Genomic DNA, 12,493 nt, shown 5'->3' with positions numbered 1-12,493 from the left:
AAACTTGTATTTGAGAGATGCTGGGAATAAATCTGGGGAGGGAACAGCTTGGTGCTGTTGTTGTTTAAAATACTACATCTATTTAACAGGGTGGGAAGGGGGAAACCTCAGCTTCCGGGTGTCCATATAGATGATAACAATATAGAAACTTGGTTAGCTTCATTATGAGTTCACAAAAATGACCAGCTTTGCCCCATTAGGTTTACCATGTAATAAAAAGTTTTCAAGACAACCCACACAAAATTAATTAACTTCTCCCAAATCACAGGAATGTAAACCTGTTCGTGGTGATTGATAGACTTCAATGGGCAGCTCTGCTTCGCCCTTATGCTGCATTTAACTAGCAGCCGCCGCCGTCCCTGTGATTCTGTAAGTGAATGCTGCAGGTTGTTTAATAACCTGGCAAATTCACAGTAGCTTGTCAAATTATTACAGGAACAGTGTCATCACTAAACAAGCCTGATCATGGTTAATTACAATGTAGACTAGACAGCAGCCACAATTGTTCATTAATTACAGGAAGCACCTCATTTAAATTTTATGGAAATTTACATTTGCACCCCAGTATGTCTGGGGAAAAAAAAAAGTGATCCTTCACGCATTCATAGAAGAAAGGAGTCTGTGGTTTATGAAACATCACAGTAAATTGTGTCTAATCGGGTACTGAAATATTGGTTCATTATTTACTCTAATTTTCTAAGCACTTTAGTGGTGAAAAATAACAAGTCAAACCCCACATCTTGAATTCCCAACCAGGAAAGGAACTGTGCTAGGCTAACTGTAACAACACACGATGAGGCACAGTGAGACGAAAACAGTCACTTTTATGATTAAAAATAAAATATTTGGGACTTCCCGGGTGGTGCAGTGGTTGAGAATCTGCCTGCCAATGCAGGGGACACAGGTTCAAGCCCTGGTGTGGAAAGATCCCACATGCCGCGGAGCAACTGAGCCCGTGAGCCACAACTACTGAAGCCTGCGCTCTAGAGCCTGAGAGCCACAACTACTGAAACCCGTGTGCCACAGCTACTGAAGCCCGCGCTCCGCAACAAGAGAAGCCACCGTCACGAGAAGCCCATACACCGCAACAAAGAGTAGCCCTGGCTCGCCGCAACTAGAGAAAGCCCACGCGAAGCAACAAAGACCCAATGCAGCCAAAAATAAATAAATTTATAAAAATAAATAAAACAAAATAAAATATTTAACAGCAATTAAGGGAGGTCTAAACTAGAATAACAAGTTCCCATAAAATAATTATATAAGAGGACAATTTTGGGAGCCTATGCATCAGTTAACCTCCAGAGCTAAAGAAAGTACAGTTCCATATGTACTTCAAAAGGCACTGAAGAAAATCAAGAAAGTGAAGACAGTAAATCAAAGTCTGGATTTCCAGCTACTTTTCTAAATCAGGTATATTAACACAAAAAAGACAGCAGATGCCCTTGCAAAAGTCAAGTCATGCTCAGACTTCAACAATGACAGTCATTCAAAACCAAGGATATATTCATGAAAGAGTGTCAGGGATCTTGGGATTATTAAATGATAAAGTTGCTAAGTCATCTGAAATTTTAAGGATTAAAAGGAAAGGGTTAAAAGAAAGAAGGTAAGAAGAGGAAGGGGCTCCATCAGTCCTGAGAATTCCTGTCAGGTAAAAATACAAAAGTAAACCAGATATGGGTACTGTGTGTCTAAATGAAAATCCTTCACAGGAAAGGATATAAACAAGCCAGAGCTCCTAAATCGAGGTGTACAAGAGATTATTCTCAGAATCAAGAGGCCAAACATAAAATCCTCTCATGGTTATAATGCCTGGCCCTGGGGGGAAGTCTGAGATCCAAGAAGGAAAAGTAAACGACGCTGGCAAGTCCTATGATGAGTTCCCCGGAGTGCAGAGTTGGACTAAAAAATAAGAAATGGCTCACTTGATAGGAAAAAAAAAAAAAGACCAGAATGCACATGCCATGGCAAAAATGAACGGACTCTAAGCTACTCCTGGAACTGTTAGCTGGTGAAGAATATATTAAGTGTCAACTTTATTATGACGGACATAATATGAGTATGTACCAGATATTATTAAAAGGTATGGAAGCCATAATTAGAAAAGAAGAGGAGAAAAGAGAGAAATAGTTCAAGTGGGTCCTAGTTAATTCACCAATGCTTTGTAGTTGACTATCTTTTCACATATTCATCATTTCCACTCAGTCCACCAAAATGCTGTTGCAATATGAGGAATCCAATAAAAAGAGCACTTTCTTTTCTTTGCCCAGTAACTTGGTCTTCTTTGCAAGGCCCTCGCTGAATTGTCAACTCCACAATCTGTTTAGCTTACCTATAACCACAGTTTCACTTCAACATGTAAATACACATTTTCTCCCTTGGTATGTGGAAGCAAAGTGCTCCATTGGTCTCCTTCAGTTTTATTTCACGCACCCACATCTGCAAAACCCATCGCTCTTTGCTCCATAACTCAAGGTTCAAAAACAGATTTTCCAACAACCACCCATGACAGACCATTCCAGGTGACGTGTTTGAAGAACATCACTCGTCCTACCCGAAGGGGTCAAGGATCAGACTACTCTTCACAAAAAGTCTTCCATCACTCTGCATATATGTGTCACACACAAGCTGTGCGCTTTCTAAAACTGGGAAACGCATGATCATGCCTCATACGTGCCACACCTGCTTTTCTGTAGTATCATAGCCATATGTCGCCCAGACAGTACCAGCTTGTGGCACCACTGAGCTCAGGTGCTCTTCCCTAGGCCAAGAGCAGGTGCGCAAGAGACGGTGTCCCCTTCAGAGTATCATAAAAACTGAAACCTCCTCCAACCACCACTTCTGCCATCACGCCCACTGTGAAGTCAATTTTTTTAAACTATTCTCTTTTCTTATTTGGGGTGTCTAAATCGGTTAAAAAAAATGTTTTAACACTGAGCTGACTATGCTCAGCCCCTAGGTCTTAAAATTTAGAAAATGACGCCAAATAGAGGCCCTAAAAAATAGTATGGGTTTGCCCATGCAAGGGGGTGCCATCCATATTGAAACTTCAGCCTCCATCTTTGCATCTTTGGCACACACATTCCATAACTATTAACAGGTACCTGGAAGTGGAGATAGGCCTTTGGCCAGGATGTCATATTTATATTTTTAATCTGCAATACACCACACCGTTTCTAATTTCTCAAGACCACACAACGAATTCCAAGTCAGTACTTTCATGAAAAATGTACTTTGTAAATAAACTTAATATTACACCAGAGGACATATCTCCCAATCCATGAAGAAGGAAGCTACTTATCATTAAATTCTATTTTTCTAATACAGCGCCCAGCTGAACGGCTTCCATTCTCCTGAGCTGGGAGACCACAATGCAGGAAACATGACTGGTTCTCCAGGTGTCCCCAGAGCCTAGCATCATTCTTAGCACTCGATAATGGTGATTTGAAAAGATGAGAGCTAAGATTTCCTGAGTGCCTGTTATGTGCCAGGTGCTGTGCTAACTGTTAGGCATGTGTTAGAACATTTAATCCTCATTCACCTAGTGTGGGAAATCTCCATTTCATAGATGAAAAAGCTAAAGCCCAGTTAGGTTGAGTGACTTGCCAAAGATCTCACAGCAACTGTGTCAACCTAGGTGGCCAGCCTTCAGAAACCACGTTCTTATTCACTGCAGTACATACTAAGTCTTGATTTCCTGACTGAGTAAATGAATGATCTCTAGTTACATACAACTTATCCTGAAAAGGACTTTTTGCTGCACAGATGCTACACTGGGCCCTCTGTTATACCTGTCTCAGCAGTTGCCTGTCTCCTGATGGCATCTGATGTATCTGCACGGCCTTCAGAGACCACTGTTACTGTCACACCACCCCCAACTGATAAAGCAGTAAGACTCCAACCTGGACTTCCAGCCTCTGGTCTGGCTCCTCCAGGTTTGGGCAGAAGTCTGCACCCAGCACTCTGCCAGCACATGCCACTGGAACCTGGGGGAATACGGCCAAGTTAGATGCTGGCTGTGGAGGCTGCTGAAAACTGCACACAAACACACTTGACCCAGGCAGAAGCAGGGACATCCCAAGTGCAGTTCTGAAACAGAACGGCTTCCATCACGGCTTCACAGGTTTTTGACACTCAGTAGGTCAAATACATTGTAAATATCACACACCCAAGTTTATTAACTACCAAAAGGTAAAGTCTAAAAAGAAAAAATCCACATAAATTTTATTGCCCCTTGTATCCACAGCATGTAGCACAAAGCAGGCACTTAATATCCGTGGACTGTAGAAGGAGGAGGAGAGAAGAAGGAAACTCAAAAGGAAGGAAGGGAGGAAATGAAGGAAGGGAAAAAGAAACAGAATCTCTGCTTGAAATTGGTGACTTTTTTTCTCTTTTCATTTTCTTAAGTGGGAATTAAGAAAACTGCATTCTATAATGCCTAAAGTTCCTTTGACACTTAAAATACCAGTTCAAATTTTTTTTTTCTATTCCTGGCATGGGCTAGTATTTATTTATCAACATGTATTATTTATTTACTGTATTTAAGCTACATTTAAGAGGCTCATTTCACGTCTGCTCTAACACTAAAAATAACAAAAAAGCTATGATTTAGTAAATGTTCCTCTGTACCTAGAATCCTACAATGAAAGCCGCTAAGATTCCCTTTCAAAACTAAGCTACCTATTACAATCAGTTACTCTCACCCTGAAATATTACCTACTTATTAGTCACATGCTTACTTCATTTTAAAATTTTTAAGATAAAGAGAATTTAGATTCCATTGAAACCTGTTTTCGGCTTTTTAAATTCTTCTCTAAATCTCTACTCAGTATTTCCAAACACATACTACCTTCATTAATCATACAACTATCTATGTGTATCAGAATCTCAATCCATCAATCAGCTTCATCTCACCTGTATCTTCTTTCCCTCTCAAAGCCCTCCTTTGGTATTTTGTTTTATTTATTTTTTTAACTCCAACTGGGATCATCTGTGCCAATCAATTTCCTTTGTTCAGAGATCAGTTTTCAGCCAAGCATGCTGTCTTAGAAGGTATTTCCTTCTTTCTTTTGACCCACAAATCTGTTCACTTCTCCAGATTTAAACAATTTTCAATAAACTCCACTTTGCAAGTTTACTAGTGAATATAACATATATATTTTTTAAAAAGTCAACTCTTCAAACATTTTTAGGTCCAACTTTCCTATTCTTTTCAAGTGTCTTATTCTTTCTTCCTGCCTATTTCCATAAAGTGACATCAACAGAATATCAGCTGTCTTTGAAATTAACCACTCTTTACCCACAAATTTCTTCATTTGGAGCCTGAGAAGGAAAGGAAAAGGAGGTTGCATTTACTGAGCACTTGCATTGTGCCATTCACCATGTGGGTACCTTACATCGAGATTAACCCTTTTTTCCCTTTCAACCATCTTATGGGATATGAGCATCTCCATTTCACAAGAAAGGGGGAGCTTTAGAGTAGGTAAATAACTAGCTCAGGGGCACATGCTAGAAAATTACACAGCCCAAACTTAAGAAATGAGAAAGAGCGAAAACATATTTCAAAGAAGTTAATGAAAAACATGTAATAGGTGCTTTTAGTAGCATCCATTCTAGAGGCATTTGTTGATGTTTCATATGAAAGAAATTACGAAGAAGACAATTAAAGGAAATGAAGAAAGTGTCACAAGAAATCAAGACCTACTACTCGTTCTTTGGTCTGGGACAACATCAGCAAGGTTAAAGGGGATTTCTCCTCTAACTTGAGAAATGAGAAAGAAAACGGGTCATGGAGGGGAATAGAGACACTGCATCTGTGTTGTGTCACCCACAGAACAATGCTGATCCCACCCCACACTGACACATGGTGAGGGCACCAATGAGTGGTGCAACAGTAATTCTCCCTAGGGTGCAAGAGAAGAATTGGGGGGAAATTACTTAGAATATTCCACATCAAAACAAACCCCCCCAAAGTTTCCTATAAAACCTTAATAAACGTGACTACTCAACTGATTACAGCAGATAAGCCAGAATGCATATGTTGCAAATTAAGTGTAAATAATACTTTATTTCATGTACACAAAACAATTGCCACTTACCTTAATATTAGTTGACCATGTCACAAAGACAAAGTTTCTAGTTCCTTTTTACCCTCACAGAAGGCATTTCATAAACACTCTCAAGAGGAATGGAGAAAGTTAAACAACTACAATTACACTCAATTACAACCTCAAACACTTAGAAATACACAGTTGCTGAGAGAAAACAAAAAGGTCTGTGAGTAAGTTGGAAGGAAATGGTGCCAGGCTACTGGAATGTTCCAGCTATCCAAATCACAAAAAGGAACTAGGAGGAAAGCAAAGAGTGCTCTCCATCTTAGAATCCTAGGATTTCTGAGCAGAAAAGAAAATCCTTCTGATCTGTGAAAACGGACTTCCTTAAAAGATGAGAAAATTGAGATTTGAACCAAAATCCACATGGTTTCACTCATGAGTTCACCATCTAACAACAATACTCCCCCTACCTCGCCCACCACAATTAGAGTCATCAATTATCAGACAGAGAAAAAGTATAAGGGAAAGGCAAGCTATATCTGTTTCCAGTTCATCAAAATGTCCCAAGGAAAATACACAGGATGTAAAAGCTTGATAACCTAATTAGGTATAATTCAGCACACCTAGACAATTAGGCCTTTTGATTCAGAAGCCTTAGCAGTCAGCCAACTATCTATAAGCAATCAAAAAATGCCTGACAGAAACAGCAGACCTAAAAATTCTTTTTGGCCATGTCCCACAGCATACAGGATCTTAGTTCCCCAACCAGGGATCGAACCCGCACCCCCTGAAGTGGAAGTGCAGAGTCCTAAACACTGGACAGCCAGGGAATTCCCTTTAACTCATTATTACTCTATTTTAAATTAAGATACTAAAATAGGATGTGTACCTTCTGTTTTCAATGGAATTGAAAATTCAAATTGATTTGGAGAATTCCAATTTTATCCTCTCGTCTTCATGCTAGTGTTTAGTGTGCATTTCAACATCATATTTAAAACAAAGTTCTACTGTGATTTTCATAAAATGTTCACAGTGATTTTGATCTCTGAAACGTAGTAGGACTAAGGGGACATTTTATTTTTTTATTCTTTGTTGCATCTTTGTATACTTTACTCTTAAAGTAATAAAAAACATTTAATTTAAAAACAAAGAAAAAAAACTACAGTGATCAGCTAGTATTTCTAAACAGTAGGCTGCAGGTTTCATTATGGGATGGTAATTGTCCAGAACTCATCTAAATTTCATTCGGCTGGTACTATAACAGGAAGTAAGAGGCCTTGAAAGGGACCCTCTAGAATCCCCAGGGAAGCTGGAGCTGAGTGCATATCTACTCTCCTGTAGAGACCTCAAAGGAATCACGGTGTGTGAGAGAGCTATTTACAACTTACTTTGTGTATAATCAGCAGAAACAAAAGATATGACAACAAGCATAAAGGCCTCTCTCTCTCTCTCTCTCCTCTCAGGAGAATTCAACAAGGGAGGGCCAGCGGGCATTCACTTCAGTGTCAAAAGGGTTTCCAGAAAACATATTTTCTGTGGGGCAGGGAGGAAATATGGCAGGCTTCCTACACACACACACACACACGCGCGCGCGTGCGTACGCGTGCACACACACACACACACACGCTCTTTGTTTACTGAGATCATACATAAAGACTGTTAGGGACCAGATTTCTGAAAAGAAGACATAAAAACCTCCACATTGTAAACGGGAGCTACCGTTCAAAATACTTGAAGAAGGTGGGTGTAAGGAAAGCAACAAATGAAGAAAGAAAGAGAGGCAGAAGTGATAACTTGGGAGAAGAAATGTGTTACCAAGAAAAGGTCTTATAGAATCTGGGGGTGCTTCTTGCAAAGCCAGGGCCCATTTGAACTTTAATTTTATTTTTAAACATTAAACATTCAGGCAGGCATTTGCCTGATAAGCACTATAAAAAGTCAGAGCCTAAATAAATTAACTTCCATGCCATCTCAACTCTTTGGTGAAGCTGGCCGTAAGCCCAGAGCAGTTCTGAAGTGTATGTGTTTTGGTAGCTTCCATCTAGCAGTAAAGGTATGAGGGAAAGGATCTGAACCCAAGGAGAACTTAGAAAAGAATGGAGACAGAGAATTGGCTTTAAAAAATAGAGAGAAGGGCTTCCCTGGTGGCGCAGTGGTTGAGAGTCCGCCCGCCGATGCAGGGGACACGGGTTCGTGCCCCAGTCCGGGAGGATCCCACATGCCGCAGAGTGGCTGGGCCCGTGAGCCATGGCCACTGAGCCTGCACGTCCGGAGCCTGTGCTCCGCAACGGGAGAGGCCACAACAGTGAGAGGCCCGCTACCGCAAAAAAAAAAAAAAATGATAGAGGGAGAGGACATAACCCCAAAAGAGTCCCATGAGAGGACTCAGGGACATGGCTGGGTACAAGCTCTGTTACATTCTAAGCCAGAGAAAAGCAATAGCAGCCTCATGTCAGTGGTTAGATGATACCAGCAACAAGAGGAAATACTCAGATAATGCAAAGAATTCAGGAAGACCATTCAGTGAAATGGATTTGAAAATAAGCTAGTCAGGAGCACTTGTGACAAAGAGCAGATAAAGAAATAAATTAATTACCCAACACTGTAAAGACAGGGATGTATGTTAAATGCAGTGCAGCAAATAAGTGAGAGGAATAAATAGAAAAATAAGGTGAGCTAAAGTTGCTGGATGTGCAGATAATGTCTATCTTCATTTTTCAGGCGACAATTTAACTAAAGACAACATTCCAGGCCTAAGCCTTCCCAACCATGGAGCCCCAGGCCTTAGCCACAGAAGGGCCACATATACAGAACCTAAAGCTTAAGAATGAAAAGCACCACTTCATGATCAGAAAGGAACTGCTGACTCAAAACAGTATTTATGCAGCTGCCAATACAGAATGGCCAGAAATATGCTGGTTCTTACAGAGGCCTTAGATGAGGCAGGGTGTTGGAAGGTGAGAAGGATGAGCAAGATCTTGCAGAAGAACTGAATAGCACGGTGGACAGTCCCCTCTGAGCCATCCCAGAACAATGAACTACAGGATCAGGATGGGAGAAGAGAGAACAGAAAAGGGTTAAGGGCAGGGGATTCTGCCACTCAACAGGCTGACAGACACAGAAGACTACTGGGTGGGGTTCGGTTGCAAAGCATCCTCACAGGAGTCAGGAACTAAGTGAGGTTCAGTCTCTTTCTGCCTCGAGGGCTGGTCCTCTTGGGGGAGCTAGGGCCCTGGCCCTGTGATGGGAGCAACCACTGCAGGTACAATTACAGGAGATTTTCAAAGCCACAAACAACAACAAAAATACCTTGTTTTTATGCTGTGAAAGGCAGGATAAAAGATAAAAATCTCTCTTCCCTGGTGACACCCTGAGGAGCCTGATGGACCATGAATAATGCTAAAATTACACAGAATCTTTCTTACAGAGCCTCAAAGGGCTTTACACAAAATATTTATTAATTCCCCTATCAGACAAGTAAGGGGTGGGGAGGAAATTTCCACCGCACTCTTTTTATTTTTAAATAAGAAAACTGAGGCCTATCACTATGGTCTCCCCTCCACATTTGATAAGTTGGACAGAACTGAAATGAAGACGTAGTCCTCTGAACTACCATGCTAGTGTTTTACTAGAAAAGTCTCCTACCATTTGATAGAGTTCACCTATTTCTCCACTTCTTGTTTTATGTGGGTTTTAGCACTGAAGAAAATGAGGATGAAGTTATTTGCACCTATGCCATAGATGGACTTTATACTCAAGAAAGAAAAGTACAAAATGAGATTATTTTCAACTGGTTTACAATCGTTCTTGTCATTCAGTACAAGGAAATTGAACACCCCAGGTTGTTGCTCATGGGCATAAACATCGCCAAGTCTGATAACTGACATTAAGTGAAATTTCAAATATATGTATGTATATATATGCCCAGATAAACTTTCTTTCTGCCCTCAAGTCTCACCTCCAACTATCCTAAAGGCAGGTGATATGCAATGAGCACTGGCTTTGGAGTGAACCTCTGTTTTTAACCCCAGCTACAGTACCTTGTGAAGTTGGTCAGTTAATTACCAATTCAGAGCTTTATTTGCTGCATCTGTAAAATGGGAGTAATTATATTTACTGTGTATGGTTGGCAAGGTTGAAGGAGATGACACAGGTAACACACCTAACTAAGCCGGCTGTAGGTACACAGCATAGGTAATGATACTTCCCCAGATATCTCCCTCTGCCCCCCCAGCACACCATTCCCATCAGGGCTGAGAAGTTTGAGACAGTGAGGGAAGGAATTTGGTGGTGGAGGTGGGGGTGGTGGTGAACAAACTCAAGTGTCAAAGGAATAATATAAGCAATTAGGGAAACTGAAAATTATACCTATTCAATTGGTCTCAGTAAGGGGCCAGCTCCATCAACTTGTAGACAGCTTCCTAGAACACTGTGTTGACGAAGACTATGAAGATGTGTCTGAGATCTGAGAGAATGACCACAAAAGTCTTCTCTGGGGGAAGTAGTAAGAAGAGATACATTTCACTCCCTGCCACTCCTGCCCCAGCCAAGGCTTTCCCAATGAAAACATAGGCAATTTTCTGAGTTCTCTTTCATGCTAGTGGCTTGACCTATGAATTAAAAGTAAGGAGTTTCCAATACACACGACTATACATAAAATAGATAAACAACAACGACCCTCTGTATAGCAAATGGAACTATGTTCAATATCTTGTAATAATCTATAATGGAAAGAATGCAAAAACCAATTGTGTGTGTGTGTGTGTGTGTAACTGAATCACTCTGCTGTACACCTGAAACACTGTAAATTAACTACAGTAAAAAATAAATAAATATAAGATGAAAAAGTAAGGAGTTTCCAGGGAGCTCGTGAATAAAGTCTGAAGAAGCCCTACCCTTTTGGAAAAAAATAACCCAAAACTAGACAGCAAACTGATAGACAACCAACAGTCTAGGTCAGTAGTTCAAGGTGTATTCTCAGCCCAGGAACATTATTAGCATCACCTGGGAACTCCCCTGAAATGCATTTGCAGCCCCACCTGAGACCTACCTGTGACAGACCCCCTGTGGGGTAGAGCCCAGCCAGGTGTTTTTACAAGCCCTCCAAGTGATGGTGATAAGCATGAAAATTTGAGAACCACTGGCCTAAATAAACTTGAAAATCAAAAAAGAACTGGGAAGGCAAAAGTTTTCTAGATGATAATTTAGTTTTAGAAGAGATATGTCTGGGGGTGGGGCGGGGGGAAACAAGGGAAGAAGGAAGAACAAAGAAGCAAACACCAGGGCATAAGATCCAGGATCTCCCAGAATCTCACTCTGTGAAGGAGAGTCAATATGTCAAGAAAAAGCCCAAGTGAGCAAGCCGCCTTAGGAGCAGTGATATGGGCAACTCCACAGATGCTGCAAAAATGAGAAGGAAATAATTTGGGGACAGACAATAGCTTTAGCATTCAAACTAGAAAGCACTTTAAAAGGACCCATGTCACCTTGAACTCAGCCACATCACCTTGAACTCAGCCACTCAGCTTGTCTCCCTGATTCTTCACAGAGATCAGGAATGAGGATGGGGGCTTCCCTGGTGGCGCAGTGGTTGAGAATCTGCCTGCTAATGCAGGGGACACGGGTACGAGCCCTGGTCTGGGAAGATCCCACATGCCGCGGAGCAACTAGGCCCGTGAGCCACAACTACTGAGCCTGCGCGTCTGGAGCCTATGCTCCGCAACAAGAGAGGCCGCGATAGTGAGAAGCCCGCGCACCGCGATGAAGAGTGGCCCCCGCTTGCCGCAACTAGAGAAAGCCCTTGCACAGAAACGAAGACCCAACACAGCAAAAAATAATTAATTAATTAATAAACTCCTACCCCCAACATAAAAAAAAAAAAAAGAATGAGGATGAATTTGGGACTTCCCTGGCAGTCCAGCAGTTAAGATTCCACGCTCCCAATAAAGGGGGCCTGGGTTCGATCCCTAATCAGGGAACTAGATCCCGCATGCTGCAACTTAAAAAAAAAAAAAAAAAAAAAAAAAGGTCCCGTAAGCTGCAAACAAAGATCCTGAGTGCTGCAACTAAAAAGACCTGCACAGACAAATTAATCAATTAATTTTAAAAAAACCAATGAGGATGAATTTATCTCTAATGAGGGGAAAGAGACAAATCTCAAGCCATGATCACCAAGAACCTTTTTTTGAGGGGGTGGCATTTTTTAGAAAGGAGTTCACTTTGGAAGAAAACAAGTGCATTTCACTTGATCTTACTTCATCAAAGGCACAAAATGGAGGCTTCCCTGGTGGCACAGTGGTTGAGAGTCCGCCTGCCGATGCAGGGGACATGGGTTCGTGCCCCGGTCTGGGAAGATCCCACGTGGCGTGGAGCGGCTGGGCCTGTGAGCCATGGCTGCTGAGCCTGCGCGTCCGGAGCCTGTGCTCCGCAATGGAAGAGGGAAC

The 12,493-nt window shown here is 41.5% G+C and overlaps 1 protein-coding gene across 12 annotated transcripts in view; it reads right to left on the bottom strand.

Annotated features, from left to right (window-relative positions):
- Nucleotides 1–12,493, bottom strand: part of BNC2 (basonuclin zinc finger protein 2) — a 436,262-nt gene that overhangs the window by 257,770 nt on the left and 165,999 nt on the right. For 8 of the 12 annotated variants that reach the window (XM_082604098.1, XM_082604102.1, XM_082604105.1 and 5 more), the window contains one exon: nucleotides 3,900–3,983. The exons of the other annotated variants lie outside the window; for them this stretch is intronic. In XM_082604098.1, coding sequence (XP_082460224.1) covers nucleotides 3,900–3,983 — 84 coding nt within the window. The remainder of the gene's footprint in view (nucleotides 1–3,899; nucleotides 3,984–12,493) is intronic. 12 annotated transcript variants of the gene reach the window in all.

The sequence above is a fragment of the Mesoplodon mirus genome, assembly GCF_964341445.2.
Source record: "Mesoplodon mirus genome assembly, chromosome: 1".
NCBI lineage: Eukaryota > Metazoa > Chordata > Mammalia > Artiodactyla > Ziphiidae > Mesoplodon > Mesoplodon mirus.
The sequence above is the reverse complement of the archived record's forward strand: the minus strand, read 5'-3'. Positions and strand labels throughout refer to the sequence as shown.